At 38.0% G+C, this 24,593-nt stretch overlaps 1 protein-coding gene across 3 annotated transcripts in view; it reads right to left on the reverse strand.

Moving 5' to 3' along the window:
- LOC132847038 (arginyl-tRNA--protein transferase 1) overlaps window positions 1–24,593 on the reverse strand; it is a 78,459-nt gene that overhangs the window by 44,476 nt on the left and 9,390 nt on the right. For 2 of the 3 annotated variants that reach the window (XM_060871926.1, XM_060871924.1), the window contains 6 exons: window positions 22,627–22,690; window positions 20,984–21,046; window positions 20,680–20,792; window positions 17,495–17,701; window positions 11,008–11,222; window positions 4,037–4,165 (listed from right to left, as the gene is read on the reverse strand). In XM_060871926.1, the coding sequence (XP_060727909.1) occupies window positions 4,037–4,165; window positions 11,008–11,222; window positions 17,495–17,701; window positions 20,680–20,792; window positions 20,984–21,046; window positions 22,627–22,690 (791 nt within the window). Of the gene's footprint in view, window positions 1–4,036; window positions 4,166–7,698; window positions 7,828–11,007; window positions 11,223–17,494; window positions 17,702–20,679; window positions 20,793–20,983; window positions 21,047–22,626; window positions 22,691–24,593 lie in introns of all 3 variants that reach the window. The other variant, XM_060871925.1, reaches the window with a different exon arrangement.

Here is a 24,593-nt window from a genome sequence, read left to right on the forward strand (position 1 = left end):
CAAACTCACTCTCACACTCTCTCCTGGAGAAAGCAGCCTCCCGTGGTTTTAAATGCTACACAACAGTAGGCTATGTCTCTTATTGAGGGCCTGGAGAGAATTAGTCAGCTACCAGCAGTTTCTTCCATCAAATGTCTTTGGAGCACCAAAAAAAAAAGGTGAGGGGAGGCCAAAACGGTGTTAAGCTTGAACAAGAGATTCTAACGACCGTACTGTTTTGTTACCGAGTTTCAAACTTGAATGAATAGAAGAACACCACCAAAATTTTTTGCACTTTTTTGACAACGGTGTGTCCTTCAGGTACACTGAAAGATTCAAAGTACTGCTTTCACCAAACCAGGACAATATCTGCAGCTGAAATGAAGAATCCATTAAGATCATTTACATGCCTATACTACATGTCAGTTATTATATATTTAATAAAAGTATGTATGTGTGTATGTATATATATACACACACACGCACACAAAGTGCAGAAATCCCAGTCATTATTGCCACTGAAACTAATTGATTTGGCACATGGCATCTACTCGGAACTTTCAGTATACTGGTTAAGTATAACCACCTTGGTTTGCCTCACCCATGCACTGTCTCTTGCTCCAGACTCTAAGGGAAGAGTATTTGTCCACTGTCCCACTCAGGCCATAAACACTTGCTGGAGCTGAGCTAATGTAAAGCACGCATCAACATGTACAGCTTCCCCACTATAAACACTGCTCTCTTACGGCACCAGGAAAGATTCTGGGCAGCACTGGTGACTCTCACAGCTTTTAGTATTCATAGCCATGGTTTATAAGCTAGACTATTTACTGATTTGCTGAGCCCCCTTGGCAGAGCCGGGCCAGTTTCCAAGCCTGAGGGGACAAAAACCTTCTCACAGGTTACAGAGAGTGCTGGAGATCTCCTTCCCCTTCGAGCATTCACTCACACTGCCTTGTTGTTCAAGAGCTTTTAGGTCTGCTCTATGTTACCCGTTTCTACACAGACTGCCATGCCTGGGCTCACAGCACCATCACACTGCCTACCATCCTGTTCTTTCGGAGATAAACAAGAGGCTAGTTCTAATAATGAATCACAAAAGCTCCACAAAACACTGGACAGATGTGCAGTATCTCAAAGCTCTTTTTGCAGATTTTGCCTGCAAACAATCAGATTCACTACAATTGATTACAAAAACTGGGTCTGTTTTAAGGACCTGATAATGGCCATGAAGAATTCATTGACCTGATGTTTTTTTTTTTCCAGTGGCTTCATATTGTAAACAGCTGAGAACAAGAGACTTTTCAAATAAACAAGCATTCCCAGAATTCCCTGCTAAAACTCTAGATAGATTGGATGCATCCCGGTTGGACCAAAAATGATATGGCCAAAGGTTTGTTTTAAAATCCATTTTAAAACATTTAAAATGTTTTAAAAGATTTAAAATCCTAGTCCAGATTTTGACCCCATTTTGCTGTAAACAATAATCCTTATTCCTTTATTAAGGCTTTCTGCTAGATGTTGGAGTGTGGTTTGTGATTGTTCATTGTTATTAGTGAGATCAGTGACTGATGTTGGGTAAGGAGGTTCATCCCTAAGGTGCTCAGTGGGTTGAGATCAGGGTGCTGTGCAGGACTTACAAGTTCTTATAAATCATATTTTTACAACAACATTTGGCAGACACCCTTATCCAGAGTGACTTACATTTTTATCTCATTTTATACAACTTAGGGGTAAGGGCCTTGTTCAGAGGCCCAGTGGTGGCAGCTTGGTGGATCTGGAATTCAAACTTATGACCTTCTGATTAGTAGTCCAACACCTTAGCACTAGGCTACCACGTCCCAAGTTCTTCCACTCTAACCTTTTCACACTATGTCTTCATTGAGTTCACTTAAAGCAGAGGGTACATTGTCATGATGGAACAAGATTTGGACTCGGAAATTGTAATGCAACAGCATACGAAGTCAATCAATCAATCAATCAATCAATCAAATTTTATTTATAGAGCACCTTACAACAGCCAAAAGGAGCACAAGGTGTTTTCCAGTGAAACAACAATAAAAATTAAAATCAATAAGAACACAATGAACATAAAATAGCAGTTGAAACAGGGTCTACATGTTAAAAGCTTGTATGAATAAATGAGTTTTCAACTGCGATTTAAAAACACTCAGCACAGTGATGGATCGTAAGTGTGCTGGAAGAGCGTTCCACAGCTTTGGTCCCTTGATGGCAAATGACCGGCCTCCAAACTTCTCATATTTGTATTTGGGAGTGACCAGAGAGGTATGTCCAGAGGAGCGGAGAGATCTGGCTGGTTGGTAGACCTTTATTAATTCTGTGAGGTAGGCCGGGGCCAGACCATTGATGGCCTTAAACACAAAGACGTCATCGAATACAGCTGTGCATTTTAAGCCTTGTGTAACCATTCGGGAAGGTGCACAGAAGGATGTGCTGTTCAGATGTCCATAAACCTTTCGCCGTATAGGGTACAAATGTATGTTAAAAAATAACAGTACAAGCCACAGCCTCAGCAGAAGAGTATTATATATTATTCTGCCTCCATCTCTGCCTCAAATTGGTAAGTACCCAGAACTGCCAAATAATCAACTTGAACAAATGCTGTGTTTTGATGCAACTAACCAATAACCAACCAACCCAGAATAAATCCTGCCATCACTTTACAATGACAGAATCTAGTGTTAAAATGCTTAAAAGAATGCTAACGTCACATGAACCATTATAGGTTCTGGATGCTCTTTCACATAAATTCTAATTAAATAGTAAGACTCCTAGAGGTAACAAATTAGATTTGCCACTAGATCTGTAAAACTCTGCATCTCAGAACCCAAACAAAACTCTAGAATCTTATTTACAATTTGACAGCCACATCAACTGCATGACAGAATCTTCTAAGTCAATCTGGGCATGTGGAAGCCTAGTGGTTAAGGTGTTGGGCTACCAATCGGAAGGTTGTGAGTTCAAGCTCAGGTTCACCAAGCTGCCACTGTTGGGCCCCTGATCAAGGCCCTTAACCCTTAATTGCTCAGTTGTATAAAAATGGGATAATGTAAGTCACTCTGGATAAGGGCGTCTGCCAAATGCTGTAAATGTAAATGTCAATCTGTACTGAACTAATGTCACTGACGTCCTCCTCAGAATCATGAACTAGTTTAGTTGATCCAACATCTATGCATTTTTCAAAACAAATACAACCACAAGGGTTTGTTTGCTTATATGTCATGATCACAGTGAGTAAAGCCTGTCTTCGCCAACCTTAGATGCTACTTATGGGACTTTAAACTGCTGACCCAGGTCCTATGGAACTTTTCCACTAACAATATTAAAAGCATCCTGACAGGAAGCTTCACAGCCTGGTTTTCATGAAAGTACTGGGGTCTTCAAAGACCCGTATTTGTATACATATGTGTATCTGCATACATATATTATATTATCTATATTCCCTTTCATTATTGTATAGGTAGATTTTATTTCATTCTAATTTGAAGTGATGGGCATTTGAAAATAAAGTATTTCACTGCATGTCATATTGTATATGGTTGTGTATACAATCGATAAAAATTAGAATTTTAGACTATGAAAATATTTTCGTCATAAACAGAAAGGGTCTTTGAGGAATATTATTATCTGATAGTGAATGGTAACTAGTCTGCACATGCAAAAGTAAAGGATGGTGTTCCACAAGGCTCCCTTCTAGGCCCACTGCAGTCTTCCAAGTATATGCATATGTATATAAATGTGTATTATTCATGATTAGATTTATATCCAGGTAAACTGAGGCAAACACCTGACTCACTTTTACAATAAATTTAGTGAAAGTGTGCTCATTATCAATTTTACACACACTGAAAACAGCTGTTAATAACACATACTAGGAGGGGGGGTGTCACAAATTGACTAATATTTTGTGGCTATGGCAAAGTTTATTTTGTCTTGCAGCTCTTAAGCATTGCAAGAAAAAAAAATCTTTATTGCAGTGGGCAGACATTTATCTTCTAAGAGCTGAGAAAGTATGTATGCAGGAAAAGACTCGTACCTGGCTTTCATCACATTCGACTGGATCGTCGTCATGAATGGCCATCTGGTAACGGGCAAACAGCTCCACTGACTGCTTGTACGATGACAAGAAGTCAGGGTCCTCAAAGCTGACCGGCACTAGCCTCACCTTCAGGGGCAGCAGGATGTAGGAGATGATTAGTGGGAAATAAGGAAAATGGCCCAGTGACCAGAAATGAACAGGGGAACGAACATGAACATTGACCAGATACAATCGAATTACCAGAAGAAGCAAAGTGTAGAGGTTAAGAATGCAGGAGGAAAGGTATAAACAGGGAGCAAGAGACCAAGTAAAAAGCAGCATTATGATGATAAGATGAGCTTACAAGGAAACAGCAGGACTATTTATACACATACAAATGTGATTTGACTTTTTAACATTTCTTTGTAAAACATCCGTTAAGAAATGTTTCATCTTCTGTTCTTAAGAAGACTAATTTGCTGTATTTTTCAATATCACACAGACATGATGCAGATAATGGAGGGGATGGAGAACAACAGGAACGTGAAGGTGAGGCTAGCTCTCTGCCCAGCTCCCAACTTTTAAGCGGTGGCGTAAAGCCGAATCCCAACAGACAGTCCAAACAATGTGGTGGAGAAAGAGAGGTGAGATACGTACCAGAACCAAAAAAAAATAAAAGAACATCCAGTGGTGAATAAAGACAAGACAACCACAAAAAAAATAAAATAAACCTCTCACTGTAAAAAGAGTCATTGTAAACATTACACATGTTTTAAATCTGCTGCTATATTGATTAGTAAATTTTAGTGCTGCACATAATCTGATGTGTAGAATGAGTTACTCCTAAACAAAAGGGAGTAAACTAAAGGAAAAGAAACACCAGAAGCACTGGATTCATCCAATTTTCTCTAGCACTTATATCCTACACAGTGGCACTGGGATCCCAGAGTCTATCCTAGTAGATTAGGTTCACAGGTTGAACGGGGCCCATCAGAGGGCAAAATAAACACACACCCGTTCACACACTAAGGACTATTTGGAGATGGCAATCTATGTACAAGGCATGTCTTTGGTCTGGAGGAGGAAACTGGTAGATCCTGAGGAAACCCCTTAAGCACACAGACAAACATGCAATGCTACACACACATGGCAGACAGGTAGTTAAGATATAATGCACCCCAAAAGAGTTGTTTTTTTAATCTGTTTCACCATTAGATTTTCAAAATTATCAGCATAACTGCATTGAATGTTATACATTATAAGGTTCTGATTAAAAGGCAGGTGAAACTGTGCTGAAGTATTTCTTGAAAAATGTTCACTATTCTAGAAGATGGGTTATAAGCACTTCTGTATGTATTAGCACTACATCCTGAAGGAGGTAAAAAAACGGATTCAAACCTTGAGTTTGCTTTTCCCATTAAACCATTACTACTGCCCCTAGTTAACAATTAAGCCTGTTCAAAAGTGGGCCAACTGGTGTCAATCTTTGGTGTTTGACTTGAATGAAGTGCAACAAAGACAACACTGTAGTTTAGAACAGATGACTTCATAGCATAAAGCGTGAAAGACAAAAATTGTAGTAGTAGATGATAAAAAAAGGTTCGATGTAGGTGAAACTAAGGGATAAATGACTTAACTGTGGTCTGAGGATTTGAAAAGTGAACCACAAAGAGAACTCTCAAGGTTAAAATACAGTCGTCGCATGACCATGGAGATTAATTTTTTTAGAATAATTTGCATTTCAGGTGGCTTAAGGGGAGCTAAAAGGAAAATGACGTGTGTTTGCACATGGGCATAAGCGGAGAGAAGCTGGATGTTTATTGGTATAGACAGTGAAAGGCATAGAGGTAAAATACCTGCTTAAAGCACCCAAGCAGTTTAAGACTAACATCCACCCAATTTTACCAGGACACCTGTAGAAACACTGTGTAGCCACTACTTATGGGAGCAGTTTTCTCATTTCCTTCCCCCTCTCTTACATGTCCATTTCTTTCTGAAGACTCTATTCATTCTCTCTCTCTCTCTCTCTCTCTCTCTCTGATGCACATTCACAAGCAGTCCGAGGTCAATCCCTTTCCCCTAAGATTCAGCTTTGCCTCATATCCGATTTGTTTGAACAGATTATTCCATCGCACCTCTGTTTAAACAATCTTCTTATTAACATCTGTGTCTAGATTTTTCATTTCTTTTCCACACAAATCTCTTTCACCTTAGCTCAATTCCTCAAACGTCTTTTTTAGAGGCGCAGCATCACTAATCTCATAAAGGCCTCGCAGCAAATGAAATGAAACTATAAGGAAAATGGGTGGTATGGTGGTTCCGTGGTGGTGCAGGAATGGTGCTGCTTCCTCACAGCTTACGGGAAAATGGTTTGAGCTCAAGCTAGTGTTGCCTCAGACTCTTGTACCTGGCTGACAGGAGTTGAGTTCTTTACCATTGTAGTCCATCCCCATTAAGGTTGTGACCTCTGAGATGCTTTTCTGCTCACCCGGTTGTAGCGTGATTACTACGCGTCACTGTTTCCTTGCTGTCAGCTTAAACCTAATGGAAGTCTGACTTCTCTCATCAGCTCTTAATCGATGCCTTTTGTTTTTCCACTCCGTTCCTTACCATGTGTAAACACTTGACACAGCTGTATATGGAAGTCTGAGATAACTGAGATGTCTGGCACCAACAAGCAAAGTCACTGAGATCACATGAAGCTCTTGATCTGTGTCTCTAGGAGTTCTTGCATCATGATTAACCAAGTGGATATTTGCATGAATGAGCAGGTGTAAAGGTGTTCTTACTAAAGTCATTCTTTAGAACTGAAGCATCAAACTTCACTACGAAAATGTGCATTTTATAAACATTGAAACTTAACCAACAAATTTGAGGTTATCAATATTATCGTGTAACATTCATAATTTCTACATATTTCTGAACTGTTGGATGAACACAAAATTATACACAAGGCACTGATTTCGTTTCACTCTTAGGATAGTTCAAAAGCCTTGAATCATTGCTTTAAAAAAAAATAAAATAAAAAAATAAAAATAAAAAATCAAAGCTTCCCCTCAGATAACGAACTTGTGGATAATCTTCCCGAGAAGAAGCCACAGCAATAATTTAGGCTATTTTGCTTTAATTAATAGTTACCTGTTTGACATGTAGGGAAAAGAATTTGGAATGTATAATGTATATCTATAGTGTATGTTTCCCACCACCACTGGCAGCTACACTAAATACACAGTAGGACCGTTTTTATGAGGCGTCTACACTAGCATGCACTCCTTTTCTCTTTTTTTTTCCTTCTTTTCAGAATCCAGAAGCAAAGCCGTCATATAACTCACCTGCCCACTACGCGTGGACAGCTTGTTGTTAAGAGACGTTGTGAATTTGGACAACGTCTGGCAAAGACGTGTAAGCGAGGCGAGAACAAGAAACATCTCTTTAGTTAGAAGTGTTTGCTAACACCGTTTAGCCAATTTAATGAGGTTTTCTGGCAAAAGATGGAATTGGATAGCACGCTAGAGTTTCTACATGCGTATGTGAGCTAACGTAGAAATGTGTCCAACCTCCAGTCACCCTGATTACTACATGATCTCTATTAATGAGTGAACCTAAAGACTAAAGAAGGCCATGTCATGTGCACTGAGTCACAAGCGTCCCACCCCAGTAGAAGCTGCGTAACATCTGACCTGGCTTTCACTAGGTTTATCAGGTGGGTCGTGGTGAACAACCGTCTGGTAGAGTTTGTACACTTGGTAAGAGGCGTCGAAAGAAGCTTTGAACTGTGGACTGGGTGGCATGGAGCGCACTAGCCTCACCTTCAAAAAGCAGGATGTTCACCAAGAAAAAAAAAAAAGAGAATGAACAGGTGCATTATCAATAGAGAAAGGCTGAGTTGAGTGAGACATGCAGACACCTTGAACAGAAAAAGAATATTAAGAATACAAACATTGTACAAATCAGTTGACACCAAGTTGCTAGATTTTAGACGTACTTACATATAAGTCATGACACAAATCATGTTTGGTCAATGTGGTCCATTCCATTCACAGGTATCTTTGGCATCATGTGTGTTACAGGCAGTAACTGAATATTTATTTTATGTTTTTTTTTTTTTTTTTAAATTAAACAAGTACACATGGTAAGAAGAACTCGCAACTTCGTGTCAAATCTCAACATGTACAAAATATCTACGATCTAAAACTCATTGAAAATTTGTACACATGTATTTAGCAAAACAAGATAACAATAATATTTAAAAACATTAATATATACAGTGGGTCCCAAACGTCTAAGAGCTAGTTTACATGTTTCACCTTGGCATTCTGTGTCAATTAAAATAAATAGATGAAGTTTTTTATTAAAAACTATACTAATCTGGAATAACTCGAGGAAAAAGTCGACATAGCAGACATTTTGGCATGAAAGTGCAAAGTGTGTAGTACGTCAGTTGGGACACATCATTTATCCAATCTTCAATTTGGTCTTAGACGTTTGGTCCTCACTCTATTATTAACCTGTAATAGATTCAGCATGGAGTTGGTTGGGTGAGAACAGACAGAGCCATGATTTACTAGATTTTACTTTCTGATGAATTGACAAGAGAACAATTGCCATGTTCAAAACCTTTTGCTGTTTGGCTTTAGTCCCACCACAGATACAAAGATGATATCATTTTAACAAAAGACAACTTCTTGAACTCCAGTAGCAGTAACTGCTCAAATATTTACTTAACTAGCAACCCAGCTTCTAATTATTAGTCCTTCTTGTCATATTTGTGTTGGATGGAGTGCTTATTCTTCTCAAGTCTCCATGCTAGGATCTAAAAGGGAACTGTTCTAAAATGTATTTTGGTTGGCTGTTACTTAGATTCCTGGATTAATATAAAGGAACAACTTGCTTTTCAGTTTTGCCTGAGATGCAGGCATGTAGTATCTTTTAAGCGGCCCGGCTGGATTTTTAGGAGATATTTTGTGTGCAAGAAACCAAGGAGTAACCAAGATACAGAAAGACTCATCGTTGTAACACTAACAGCTCCGGGAACGTTCAGGGAAAGTAATTGTGAGAGAACAGAGAAAAGCAGAGTCTGGAAAAGCCAGCGTTTCAAGAGGAAGCTTTCACTGTACTTCCACTGCCCCCTAGAGGAAATCTCAGGTCATTCTCAGCTTATTCTAATGTATACAAAGCTCATTCAAACGCTAAATGTTTAAAGGTTTTTTTTGCTTTAGATTTAAAATCTGAATATCACACCGATCTACTAAACTCGGTTCACATCACAAAAACAGTTAAAGCCATTTTACACCCTAGGAAATGACAGCAAGTAAACGACACGCAAGTAAACGGTAAATGATGGACATTTTAACGTTTATGACTTATGCTACATTCAAACGTACAGCAATTCGCAGCCACAAAGCAACAGGGAATCAGTCATTTATAAGGAGAGCTGGTGTCTTTCTGTGACATGAGTTACAGCAAGCATTGGTGACCAGATGTGGCCGTGTCCAGCGATGTGGCAAACTTGGTGCCGTGACTACCAATGGGAGTGAAGACAGCAGAGTGTTCAAGATCTGTTGCAAAGAGCTCACACTGCTTCTCCTTCATCTTATATGATATGAAGCAGATACGTTGCTGAGTTTTATACACAAACAAACCCTCTTTCCAGAACCTTTCTTTTTTAACGGCACGAAAACAGATTTTTCAAAGCTGGCGCCACCCGCTGATTAACACTTTATACTATAAAGTCTTCAGTTAGCATTCCTATTTCTGGTTGTCATAATAACAGGAGGCTGACATGCGGAGATAAAATCGCTGTAGACGTGAATGTACTGCAATATTATTAAAAAATATTAAACATAAATATAACAAACATTTGGGAATCGAGCAAAGCAATGATTTATAGTTACTGCCCATTGAAACAACTAACAGTTATTGAATTTTTCTAAGAGGAAAAAGTCAATCAGCTCTTTCTGTTTATTAGCTCAGTGACAAACGACTGTGTTATTGCTGGACTATGTCTGGGGTTTCCTGTGTCCCAGGTTTCAGACTGTTAATGTTGACAAAATCTTGGCCTGAGTCGCTCTGAACTATAAAAGACAAGGCTACAAATCTGGAGTCAAAGTTTAGTAAAGACTCCGTCCCAAGCAGACAGGATTTTCAGGCATGGAGCAAAGAGATTTCTTTGAGGTTTCTCTCAAAGAACCTTTGTTGGCTTACTGTAATTTCGTGAAATGTACAGGAAACAGAAAAAATAAAATTAGATTAGCCTAAAACATTATAAATGAATGCCACTAATTTAGGTTTGTGAGGATTCTGTTTACCGCAAGCAGTGTACGGTGTATGATAAAGCACATTCAGAGTGGGGCTGGTTGCACACAAGTAAACATCTCATTAAGAAGCTGTTCCTGCACGTCCTGTTCGTTCTTTTCTCTCCAGGCTTAATGGCCTCGGACAGAGTCCCAAACGGTGCGGTTGATGAAGTGAGGAGAAGCCTGTGGAGGAAGTGTGTGATATATCACTCGCTAGCAAGAAACTCCTCCGTTTTCCGATCTGCCAGCGAGCCAGAGATAGGTTGACACCAACAGGCTGGAGGGACTGCATTTTTACAGCGCACAGTTACCACATGTCAAACACGCTCCGGGAAAGAGTCGTTGCTGGTTTTTTCGCCGTGTGTGCTGAAGGTTTTATGTATGAAATACTGAAATAGTTTGAAGCAAAGCAGATGCTGAAAAAGTGCACGGTAACCTGGGTGAGATGAGGCCATTGTTGTCCAGTGATCTGCTTTATAAAAAAAAATAAAATAAAAAAATAAAAAAAATCCAACGACCTCCGTCACTTCTGAGCCGCCTGGTTACTTGAGAAAGAAATCTGGTTTGAATTGTGGCTCGAGGATCAAAATCTAGAAGTTTCTAGACAAGCTTAGACAAGCTGATCTCACCCAACCAACTGCAGAAATGGTTTACTCGACGTGCTTAATAACCACACCTTGGTTTTAAACTAACCTCTAAACGATGAAGAGGGTCGTCAGGCAGCGAGTCGGTAATGAATTCTTCTAGTGGTTTGGGTTGACCGGACGCTGGCGTTGCTGTAGCAGGCTTAGGGTTTGTCGAAATGCTTCCTCCATCTTGCTGCTTCTTCTGCTCCTTTTGTAGTCTGCGCTCTTTCCGGATATCCTTTGCTTTGCGACACTGAGGTTTGCAAGGGTCCGCTCCCACTCCTGAGTCAACAGAAAACAAAACAGGGAAGATTCACCTTTTGTCTTTGGTATCGCAAGTTGTCTATGAACGCATCAACGTATCTCTTCATTAATCAATTAAAATAAAGCTCCTATAATAATGTGTTAATGCCATAAAGCTCTGTCCTGTCCAGGACTCGTTTGAGTAGTATGTGTTCTAGCAGTTACGGTAACAGCTCAATACTGTGGTGTTATTAAGCTAAAAACCGTAGCTGCTCTTCATGCAGTGAGTAAAGGCGCAGAGAGAAACGTGCCATGTTTCATGTGCTCATGTATAATGATAAACAGCATCAAATCATAAGGCTGCAGTGTTTTGTTCGGTGTTTAATGTCTGTCTGTTTTAACACTCCTTCAAAATTTGTGAAATTTGTGAAAAATGTGAATTAAAATGGCTAACTGAAGATGACGATGAAGAACTCACTGCTTCAGGAGTCACTGCTAAGGAAAAACAGTTGATTATAGACCTGAACCGAACACACAATAAAATGCTTAGCTGTGTAACCTGCTGTAAGTCGAGGGGAGTTCAGAAACCCATCTTTATACAAAGGAAATTTGCAAAAAGGTTGTGTTACAAAAGAGGAGCTTTACATGAAGGAGCTTTTACAGCAAGGAACGTTAAGTAAACTTTACAGAAGGCAGCTTCACAGAAAGCACTGGTGAGGTTTATGCCACCTTTTGCGCGCCGACTTCAAATCTCGATTACAATCAAAGCGGATGTTTCCCCAAATAGTTTGAAATACAAGGTATTACGGCCACAAGAAACGTTCTATAATGGGCAGCAGATACTTCATGGATTCTACATTTGGAGCCATTTTGCTGGGTGTGAGAGCATGTTTCCAATTGCTATGTGCTGGATGGCTGCAGGGCTACGAGGATGCATGCCTACACTTGCGTGTTTAAAATAAAGGGAGATGGGAAAAAAAAACCTTTTTTCTTATAGTTCTTCCAGCAAATTCTGAAAGCAAAGCAAGATGGTCTACGTGTTTGCATATGGAAGCCACATGGCGAGCACGCATGTGTGCAATCTGCAAAGCCGTCTCTCCAGCGCCGAAGGAGGCTTTCTAGCTCGCTGTAGTGTAGAACGGGATTCGGTCCTTCCGTGGACACGGAACTCATTTTCTCATCCTCCGACAACATGACATCATTGTAGCTGAGGCTGTAAAACAACATGCACTCTGTTCACTGGCTCCTGCTGCTTTCTGCAGGGTTTTTTTTCTCTCAGACCTCTCAGGTTTAAATGGAAGCCGGGAGGAGGCTTTTTGTTCAGGCCCAGGGCTCTGTGTGCACAAAAAAAATTCATATTCAACACATTACAATTTAAACTACTATCATTAGTTCTATCATCCCAGACCCTTTGATAGCAGTTGTACTAAACCTATGCACTTCAACTCCAGGAAAATTTCAGATTGAAAATTTTCCAGGTCAGGATTTTTGAATTCAGAATTCAACTCCTCTTAATGTTTTCAGGGAATAAACAGAAAAAAAGTGATATGCTGTGTGTGCAAACAGAATGAGGCTTCCCTCAATTGATTTTACACTGCTGTGCACTCCTCCTTCTCCTCCTCCTTTCTGGGCTGAAGCCAGCCCCTGAGAGCAAAAGTTTACACACTGACATCCTTTTTGGAGCAATAAGGAAAGCAAGACCATTTCCTGCCTGGCCTTGTGCCAGCTGCCCACATACCCACTGCCGGCCCGGTCACCCGCCAAGAGCGAGACAGAGAGAGCCTGGAAGAATGAAAACCCAAACGCTACTTGATACATGGTGCATAGGAAAGAAACAGTACTCCTAAAACAGTTCAGAAACTTGGGGTAATAAATCATGGTGAAATGGACAAGTCAGCACCGGACTTGAGATTATACACACTGATCGTGTGCTAAAAGGCTGAAACTAAAACCCAGAAATTTCAAAATGCTCCACAGCATGGAGACCTGGAGAAATGAATATTTTGTTTATTATTCATCTAGATATTTTATCTTAAAAAATTTTTTTTTTTGTTTTTTTAATATCATCGGAATCTGCTTTTCCTAATGGAAAAGACGATTGACAGCAAATTATCGACTTAGGTGCCCATTAGTTTTTGGGACGTTGTGACGATCGTTCACCTTCTCTTTAACTGTTCATGAGTTCAACCTCTGACGGACGTTATAAAACACGGCACGAGGACATGCGACGTGCTGAACTTTTTTATTTTCTCTGTAAACACCCACAGAAGAGGCAGAGCAGATGCTGGGCTACTTCCAGAGCTGAGGCCTGGGCCATGTTACTGTCTGCTTGATGTCTATAGTTGCGTTACAGCTACAAACCTGAGAGCACGCACACTAGTTTCTTTTATATTTTTTTTTGCAACATAGATCCGCTTTCACTGCTGCACTGAACGATGTCTAGCGTATGAACTGTTAGGAAGGTTTCTGGTTAAATGTATAAACAAACTTTCCAAAAGGACACAAGATGAACAGGAAGGGAATGAAGATGTGTTCCTCTTGAAGACAGATTCTCCCTTTCGAGCTGTTAACACATCATAAAGACCCAGGACTAACTTTTGCTATGGGAACCAGGTGTGAATTGATCGTACATGCAAAATAATGAGCCCACTAAACTACATGCACCATTGCTATGTGTAATGTGGTGCACACTCTTTCCAATACACATCAAAAACATATACGCTACTTAGAAACATACCACCCACACACACACACACACACACACACACAATCCTCCCGAGGGGGTAGAGAGGTGTATATTTAGTGCGCAGACCCAAAGTATTTCTGGAGCAGTGATGTCTCTGGCACTATATTTGACAAGAAGGGAAAACACAGGAAGTGTAGAACGGAGAGACAGAGGAGTGGAAAGACACTTCCTACTAGCAATAAACAGAAGGTCAATTGAATTGCTCTGAATTATATACACACACACACACACGGGACCATGTATGCATAAAAGGCAGAAGCAAAACTATTGGTACCTTTAGCAAATGTCAAGGAACCTTTGTCTTTGTGCTTCATTTGCTCACATTAAAAATACCAGAAATTGAACCTTTAACTGAAGTAAATTGCACATCATCCACGACTTCCTGTTTCCCTGACATGCATGTCCTGTTCCTGACATAGAATTGACAGTGAAAGATTAAAGAAGAAAAACAAGAGACATCTATGAAAACTTAGTCACGCCTGAATCTGGGGATAGAACGAGAAGTGGAGCCGTTAAGAAGCAGCCTGGGAGAAAGAGGACACGCATGTGTTTTACCCCCAGGCATCAGGAAAAGGGGTGGGTGATAGGACAAAGTGATTAGATCAAGATTCATAAAGCCATTTCCACAATATGTGACCACAAGACATGTGATGAACAATTTGCCAAACCTACATCATAGAAAAAAATTAAAAAATTAAATAAATAAAATATATTAAATGTAAAACAAACAAAAAATATATATATATATATATATACACAGCATATATATATATATATATATATATATATATATATATATATATATATACACGTGTGTATATATATATATATATATATATATATATATATATATACACGTGTATATATATATATATATATATATATATATATATATATATATATATATATATATATATATATATGTATATATATATATATATATATATATAATATAAATATATTTAAAAGGTTAAGTATTAAACTATAATGCTCAAACAAGCAAAAATTTTATTTTTTTTCCATTTATAAAAGGATATTTCTGATATTTCAGAAAAGCATATTATGACATAATTTGTAAAGATATATCGATTTTCCCCAAATAGGATTGGGTGATCTGGTGAAATAAACTTCCCCATGGTCTCAATTGAAATTTGCATAAGATGTCAGCTCATAGAAGCTCATAGAGTCTCAAAAATGTACAATTAGTCACAAGCTGCATGTGTTGGAGAAACAGACCATAAATCGGAGCTTGGAGAACACCTGGGAGTTTGCTAAAAGCTTAAGACACTGGAATGTTGGAACTGGATTTTATGGTCCGATGAAATAAAAATGATCTTAAACACTCAGATTAAAAAGAAGAAGAAAACAAAAGGAAACATATCCTTACTGCTGAGTATGGTGGAGATTTTGAGATGTATGGGATGCTTTTCCTCCTAAGGCACTAAGAACCCTTTAAGAAGCACCAGAAGATTTGAAATAAAATGACGAATGGGAAAAGTGACAGCTGGGATTTAGTTGAATCACTCTACGGGACAATGATCAAAATGACCACAGAAATAGTTCAGTGACCTCAGAATCAAGAGTCTAACATGGACTTCCCAGTCCCCAGACCCCTAAACTCCATTCAAGATTTGGATTGGACTGAGCTGTAGAGGAGAATCCATAAAGAGAAGACCTAAGTGAAATATTGAGTATTAAGAACAAGTCTTACAATTTAATATAGGTCATAATAGATGAATTAATATTAATACAATATTTTGTCACCTTCAATTTAAGTTTATTGCTATATCAGCTTCGCTTGCATTTATTTCATGGCAATACAGATATCAATTAAACATTCAAGAAACTTCAAATAAAAAAAAAAAATATTCTTTAAATTAACTTGTGATAAAACTTGTAAAACTTTTCCTAGGTCAGTCTTAAAAAATAAATCTTCCACAGTTTGGCCTGAAAGAAGGCTTTGTCTTGTCGAAACTAAAAATACGGCAGACCAAAAGTACGTATTATTGTCAAGCAAGCCTTGATTTGTTGGGTTTTTTGCCCTTCAATAAATACCCATGGGTCAGTCTTAGTGTTGTCTGAATAGCATCTTGTGTACATAAATTGGTCATGTATAGATTTAATCAGGCAGATGCATATTTGTGTGACTACAAGGTTCATTTCAAATGTGTATTTTTAGAATTCTTCCTGTTCCTCTCACCATTTTAATCTTACAATATTAATAAAAAACTGAGGCACATGAATGTAATAAAAACATTTTTTTTGTTTAGCTGCAGCCCCAAAAGTAAATATTTCATACCCGATTTATTTATTATTCGCATCCATATAATAAACAACTTCTGTGCGAGACTTACTCATTTCCTCTATGGAGTGCGTGTGGACACAAACGCATATCCAGATAAATTCTTGCTCATGTAGAAAACCTGTGTAATATCAATCACTTAACTCCATCTGTGTTCAGGGTAATAAAGTCGTAAAGGTAGTCATAAAGTCTGTTACCGTAAATTTGTCACCAGGTGTTTTCCGTTGAGGGGAAAGGAGGGGGGGCGGGATGCAGAAAGGAGCTCTTTCTCCTCCTTTGGGGAGCATCTCTAAATCTTTGCTGTTTCCGGAACATTCCTAGGCTGCTCATTTCGGTGAGGTGTGGAAGTACTATATTTCATTTGGTCATATTCTTGGCTGTAAAATCACACTAAGTGATGTGGAACTCAGAAGCCTGAAACAGTGTTTCCTAGAATCGGATTTCAAATTTTATTTATTTTTTTTTTTTACTTTTGGCTCAAATCTTTGACCTTTGTATAGAGCTTTATGATTTAAAAAAAAAAAAAAAAAAAATTGTTGACGTTGTAAAAATACGAACATGAACTTTCTGAGTGTGTTTCTGAGTATCTGCTGCCCCCTGTAGCACTGATGAAGCACTGATGCAGAAGTTCTTGAGTGAAACGTTCCACTTCCTGACTAATTTTTGCGACAATAAAACATAGCAACTGCCAAAAGGTTTTCAGTTATCAGGGCCTAAATAACAATCCATTGGTCCTCACAAACGTAATACTTACTATGAACAAACAAATAGCCTCAAGTGACAAACACACACATCAGATTTCAGTAAGCCAACATTCAGAAACATAGTAGAGAAACAAATGTACAGCCCTAGAATTCACTAACATACCAAAACATTTTACAGTAACAGTAAATAACTAACAAATTATTGCCATCTCATCTTTTTTCGAAATCTTTTAACATGAAATCTATTGTTTTTTGGGGGTTTTTTTGCCATCACTTGATATTATTAGTTTGTTGATAGAAGTTGGTGAGCACCATGCAATTGGTAATTAAACCCTGATAAATAAAAGCATAGAATTAAAGGTGTACTTTATTTTTTCAGTGGTTTGGGGGAATGCTTCATGTACCACCCACACATACTCTCATATTGCGAGCTTTTTAAAATTATTAAATTGGAACACTTTCATTTTTGTTTGTTTTTAAGAGTTGATTTCTTTTACCATCCATTTCTACTAAGCTTTTACTCTTTTTCCATTAGCTATCCTTTTGCTGTGAAGCTCACCTGGTTTAGGCTCGAATCGTGGGCTTTTCCCTGCTGACGGAAACACCGTTTCCTCTCTTGAAGTCTCAGATGTTGATGGTTTGGAATCGGTATCTTTCTCTACACCGCTGGAAATGATGGGATTCTCCACCTGAGTGTGCATGATTTTCACAGGCTCCACCAGAGGAACTTCCCCTACTTCTTCAAAAATGGAGTCCATCTGCTCACCTACACATCAGTACACATAGGGTTAATATCAATACCAGCTAGACAAAAAAAAATCTAGATAGCTTCATATCTGTATAACTAAACATACTTTTGCTATATGGAGGTTAATATTATCCACCACTCATTACGGCCGTTACTATGCGACTTGTGAGTAAGCATCAGGTACTTTAAAGAATTTGCTCAGTCAAAGAACAAACCAAGTAAAATCTAAAGCGTTTCCATTTCCACAGAAAAAAATAGATTAATATTGGCATATTGACCATGAACCAATTCCAGTGGTGACCAACAAGTCACAAGAGACATGGTATGATGCATCTGTCAGCTCAGGCATGACACAGTCAATGGTCTTGGTAGAAGAGAATTAATAGAAACAACCTCTCCAAATTTCTGGAGCTCTTGTGTCTGCAATTTGCACACTAGCCCCATCTCATATGGCAATTAACTATCTAGGAGGCCCCAATCAAAGGTTTACAAGCTGGAGAGAACAAACAAGTCTAATACAAGAAAATGGCTATGGCGACCAAAGTGCCTGTGCAGCAGTGGGCTCTATACCACGGGGACCCTACAGATAGACATGAGTGCAAGTGCACCAAGGTAAGACTGGAGAGGATACTGCCAGAGACCTGCAAGCTACTGTAACCACAGCTGTGCCCACCACGTCAATGAAAGATGTGAAAACTAGCAGAGGCAACCCAGCACAAAGCTGTATGATGTCTTTGGTTGGTCAAGTACAGTCAGGGAAGGGAGGTATCAGCCTTGTGGTTGAGGAAGTGTATCAAAAAGAACAGGACACAATGTGCATAAAGACTGTTGCCCGGGCAAGGCAGAGTTAAGGGATGAGCTATGAAAAGAAGGACCTTTGAAAACCTCTAGGAAAGACCCTTTAGATATGGAAGAGTTTAAACCTAGTTTCATCATTTGTGCAACATATGATGTCCTGTCATCTCCCAAAATACCCAGCAATTGGTATGGCTAAGAGCAAGCAAGTCAAGACACAAGACCGATACAACTAGTGGTACAACAGGTTACTCATATACTGTACATTGCTGAAAACACAGCGAATGCAAAAGCGTACACTACCAACCCCTACCTCCTTTTAAACAACTCCTGTATAATGTTTGTCAGGGAAAGGAAGAACTCCAATTCCAGGTCTTCACACTTAGGGTACATTGGATAGGTACATTGCACTCGTCCACAGTGTCTTCCCAGGGCTCTGCATGCTCGGTGGTGAACATAAACAGCAAAGGACAAAGGACTTTTGTCTGCTTAGCTTGCACTGGACACTCAACAATAAGGTTGTAGATTCGGGATCTGGCCAGAAGGGATGTGAAGGCATGTCATTAAAGCAGCTCACTAAAGAAAAAGAGTAATCAGTGGCTCTGGACAAAGAGGAACAGCCTCTCTTGGGCACATAGTAACAAAGATCCTGTTCACACCTAGTATCAAGATTCCGTTTAAGTGATCCAGCCACAAGTGAATAGCTGAAACACAGATATTTACACCGGGCATTTTTAAAGGTTCTCAAGTGACCACTTGTGATCTGATTTCATACACCATTTGTGATAGTGTATGCCAGTCATTCACTGCATCTGGGTCCAGACAGAAATGTCCTATGTATTCTATCTTATGTACCAGTAAAGTACATCTGATTTAAAAGTTTCAATCATACTTCTATCAATTCTGTTAGCCTAGCAGTGGAGAACATTCAGCACAACAGTTAGCCAATAATTAAGTTTTCTCAGACTAGGGCAATACTGCAGCAAATTAGTCCTTTGTTGCTGTTCGGGATGCATCAAGAAGCTTTAGCAGTCATACTATAAATATTACGTTTTCACTTGCAATCCAAACCACGTCTAAAGGTGGTTGCACCAGATGTGCTGAGGCAGAAATTCTCAGGATGCAAAAGGTACAGAGATTGTAAGAACTAGTCCTACAACAAACATGACGAAGTATAATGCTTTTGGTTCAGTGGTGTTATTAATCGCCCCGATCAATTAATCAGTCTCTGGTCAAAAACAAGAAGTTAATTGTTTGCAAGTTTGATATAGATTTGAGATTTCTTGGTAGAAAAAACATGCAGTATGATAGCATGCTGAAAGTTTTTCAGTGGATACATGAAATGTTATGTGCATGCAAACAGTTACAATATTGTGTCAGCTTTAGATAATAATCAAACGGCTAGTAATAAGCAATATAATTCATCTCTACCTCTCTGTGATTTTATCTCCATCCAGTTCAGTAATGTTTGCACTTTTTCCATTTTCCCTGGGAAAATTCTTCCCACTGATTTTGTTTTTTTTTTTTTACATCTTTCCAGCTCAATGAATTAAAAAATGTAACACAATAAAGCAAAAATATCTAAATGAGGATAAGAGGAGATGTTGCTCTAGTATGGCACGGCATGGGAAGCGCACCTGAGAAAAACGTCTGGGATACTCCAGCAGCTATAGCCGCTGTCCGCTGAAGAGACGAAATGAGAGGCTTTAGGAAGCCAGGGATGTCAAACAAACCTAAGATTGAGAAGTCACTTTTTTTCTGGTAATGCAAAGAGTGACAAAAGCTACACTTGTAGGAAACTGCTGTTAATAAAAAAAACCTGGTACCTAAGGCATCAGTTCCAAAACAATAAATTATACAATACTGGACCTTAAAATTAAACGCACAGTAACAGTTTTCCTTGGCCACAAATTAACAAGAAGAATCTAATAATTCTGTTTTCACAATGATTTCATGTGACATTACTTTCCAAATGGAGAACGCCTCAAACAGTTGATGAATTTTTGCCTCTTCTAATTAGGAATTCATTTACCAAAATCGTTTCAGTTTCACACTAAAAATAAGATTGAAACCATACAAGAAAATAACATCAGAAACCATCCGCCAGGTTGGTTTTAGAACGAACAGAATCTAATGAATTGTAAAGAAGCTGCAGATTAACACTGAGGCCAACAAACTAGAACTTGGAAGCAGAAACGCACCATCGCAGCCAGCATCACGGGCAGCTGGCTTCTCCCCTTTCGACAGGAACTTTGTCATCTTCTTTAAGATCTTCTTGTGTGTCTTTGAAGGATGAAAGTTTAAGGCATGGCACCTTTAACAAAGATTTTAGGGGAAAAAAAAACGTTTATTTTACATATGCCTACATTACGTATATAAAACATTTTACATGAATAGAATTTTCCTACCTAGTATATTTAGTTTTTTACTTACATGTAAATCTTCATATCTGTATACATATTTGAATTAGATTTAATTAACTGTGATCATTTAAACATCATTTACCTGATAGTGTACTGTGGACAGCAGGTCTTGCTCATGAAAGGCTTGTAAACATACTTGCCACTTCTAAAAGACAAAAGAGCAATTTAAAGAAAAAATAAATAAATAAATAAATGCATGGTTACAGAAATGTCCTATATTTTAAGGGAAAACATCACCTGCATGAGGCACAAATATTCATTTTCATCCAATACATATTCTAACATACAAATTTTAGCTTTATACAAAAGCAACTGAATTTTCAGATCTGATTGGTCAGAAGGTGTTGAGTGTGGAACTGTAAGCTGTTTAAAAACATTTAAATCCTAATGTTAAAAAATAAAACTAATCATTAATCTCATACATCAATATACCATCCTGTAGGCTTGCTGTGTTTAATAAGTGTTTTTCCCACATGTTTATTTCTTTAATTAATACCATTCACCTGGAAAATAATTGGTTTAACAAAATGTGCATTGCACATACAGTATATGTCATTTAAATAAATTAGCTATTTAAACTTGACGGTGCAATTCCAGTATTCAAAAGCAAACTCGAGCTCTTTTTTCCAAACTAACAGCCTTTTCTCATGCAAAATGTCTTGCTCCTGTGATGATGCATGACAATGTAATTATGACTTTGCTTGTTGTCTCCTTGACGCATGAAGGTCCAATAAGGTGATGTCTGGATTCTGTTAAATATATTTATTTGTATAAGTGCGCTGGTTAGTGTTATTTATCCGTGTTGAGTTGTGCTGGATCTGTAGCACTGATTCATACTCATTCTTTTGTTTTCCTGGCAGTTTTCTGGTTTCCTTATTTTGTTTTCAACTGAGCACAGCAAGTGTGCTTTCTGTGGCATTTGTGACATTAAATACAACTCTTTTTTTTTTTCAACTCTTTTTTTTTTTTTTTTTGTAAGATTTAGTAGTTTTGATTAGAACTGAGCTTGACTAACAGGTTTATGCAAAAAAAGTGTTTTTAAATATTAATCTGATTAATACAAGTTTATTTTATTGGACGTTTTTTAATTACATTTAACATATACATACATATACATATACACACATATATATATATATATATATACACATATATATATATATATATATATATATTTATTTATTTTAACCATGCAGAGCAGCTTGCCTGAGACTGCAGAAATATGACTGTGGAAGTGGATGTGGTAGCTTAGTGGTTAAGGTGCTGGACTACCAATTGGAAGGTTGTGAGTTCGATTCCCATGTCCACCAGGCTGCCATTGCTGGGCCCCTGAGCAAGGCCCTCAACACTCAATTACTCAGTTGTATAAAATGAGATAAAATGTAAGTCGCTCTAGATAAGAGCATCTTCTAAATGCTGAAAATGTAAATGTAAGTGGAAGTGGGGTATTAAAAACCCTTCTTTGTATTTGCCCTTCCTTCAAACCGCCTCAGGTTTTCCCAGAAGGTCTATTTATTACCAATTTTAAATACTGAACATGAACAATAACAAAAAAATACTTTCGTTAAAAAACTGACTTTTCTATAGCAGCTTACTCAATGTTTTATTCCTTAAATAAATAATGCGGACTATCATTTTTGCATTTAATCAGGTTACGTTGTGATGCATTCACCAACAGGCGGAATTTTAAGAAAGCGATCATTTAAGAAAACTATTTGTACATACCGTCTCCATCCCCTGTCAATGAGGTCTTGGTAGTCCTGGACTGTCAATGAATGGGCCCACATACCTACATCAAAGATTCAAAAAAGAAATGAATAAATAAAATTAAAATATAAAAAAAATAAAAAAATAAAAAGATGAAAAAGTGGGGGGGGGGGGGGGAGTGGATGAAAGAAGAGTAATTTCATTTTCACAGATATCCATTGATATTATTAACACAACAGCAGGGACACTTTCTGTCAAGTACACAAGGTCTCTTATTAAACAGTGTATAATAATAATTTTAGGCTCCATCACGGCTTCAGTACTTCTGAACAAGTATGTTTCTAGTCTTAACAAAGACAAAATGATTGAAATGGATGCTAGACTTAAATAGAAATGTAAAAACAAATAAAGTGCTTCATATTTACTCATTGGGCAGATGGTTTCATACAAAGTCATTTCAAGTCAGAGAAAACTCAATAAATCATATGAGCTGTTTAGTGTAAAGTTGCTTTGGCCAAAAGTAAAACATGAGACTCCCAAATGCAGGCTACTAGCAAAAGAAAAGTTTGTTCTCTGAACAAATTTACAAAAGTACGTTGGTAAGGAAAAGATGCTGTCCATTAAGAACATGAGTGTAATGATTCAAAATGACACGATGCGCAAAAAAATAAATAAATAAATAAATCGTTGAAATGCTCGCTTTACGAGCATTTATGAAAATCAACATTCTTTGAAGTGCACACCGATCCAACAAAATATAAAGTGGACAAATATATATATATATATATAGAGTCACTGGAACATATTATATAGGCTGGGCCTTATGAAAGAGCTCTTCAACATCAATGACACGGTGTTAAAATCTACACTGCCTTTAAAAAATAAACTAATATAAGTGGTTACAAAACCCGGGCTGACTTTTTAGCTGACTTTGGAGCTCCGTGTCTGGTTCCTGCTACACAATTATATTATAATTTGATTGAAAAAAGCAACCAAAAAAAAAAAAAAAAGCCACATTCTGTGTGTTACTCATTTAGCCACAAGTGGTCATTTATACCAATTTGTTGATTCGAAACTATTAAATATTTGGGGGGTTTTTTTCAGCCCTGGTTAGAACCGATTCAGAGATGTTATTTTTATACATTTAAAGTTTGACCTGTTTATATCATATCACACATACTCACTATTCTATGAAGTAATAAGCTTGTATTACAGCATGCGGTATAGACAGCAAATCTCAAAGGCACGGCATAACGTGGTTATTTTTGTAGCTGATTTAAAGCAGATTTCTTAATCGGGTTTCAGTTTGAGAGTCATGCAAATCTGAGGACAGATCTTGTGCTTGTAAATCCAGTGTATCATGTTTAACCACTTTGAGTGATATCTTTATCACTATGGAAAAAGCTTTCATTTCTTTCAGCCGTGAGCCCGTGTGACCTGGGCAGACAAGCTGGCCAGGAATGAACAATATCAGAGCACAAAACCTGCTAATTACATGCATATATATCAGAAATGGGGAAAGAGCAGGAAAAAAATAAAAAGCTGGAACACTAATAATAAGGCGATAAGATGACACGCACTGTATATGAAAATATGATTAAAGTAATGTAATACACAGGAATATATAGGGAATATATAGATATATATTTATATAGAATATATATTGATATAGGAATTGATGGTGATTTGAATTTACCGTATTTTCTGGACTATAAGCCGCAACTTTTTCCCCACGCTTTGAACCTTGCGGCTTAAACAATGACGCAGCTAATATATGGATTTTTCCCGCTTTCAATTTTTTTTTCCAAAAAAAAAATATACATTCTGTGACGTGCTCAGTTTTTTGGCGGCAGGAAGCTTTCATTAGACCAATGAAATTGCCGAACGGGTTAACTCCGACACGGAAGGAGATGACTTCAGTGGTTTCAGTGCACAGGAGGAGGAAAATAGTGACCAATAACTTTCTTGGTAGGCTACTGTTTACT

Source organism: Tachysurus vachellii, chromosome 6 (genome assembly GCF_030014155.1).
Source record: "Tachysurus vachellii isolate PV-2020 chromosome 6, HZAU_Pvac_v1, whole genome shotgun sequence".
NCBI classification, from domain to species: Eukaryota; Metazoa; Chordata; class Actinopteri; order Siluriformes; family Bagridae; genus Tachysurus; species Tachysurus vachellii.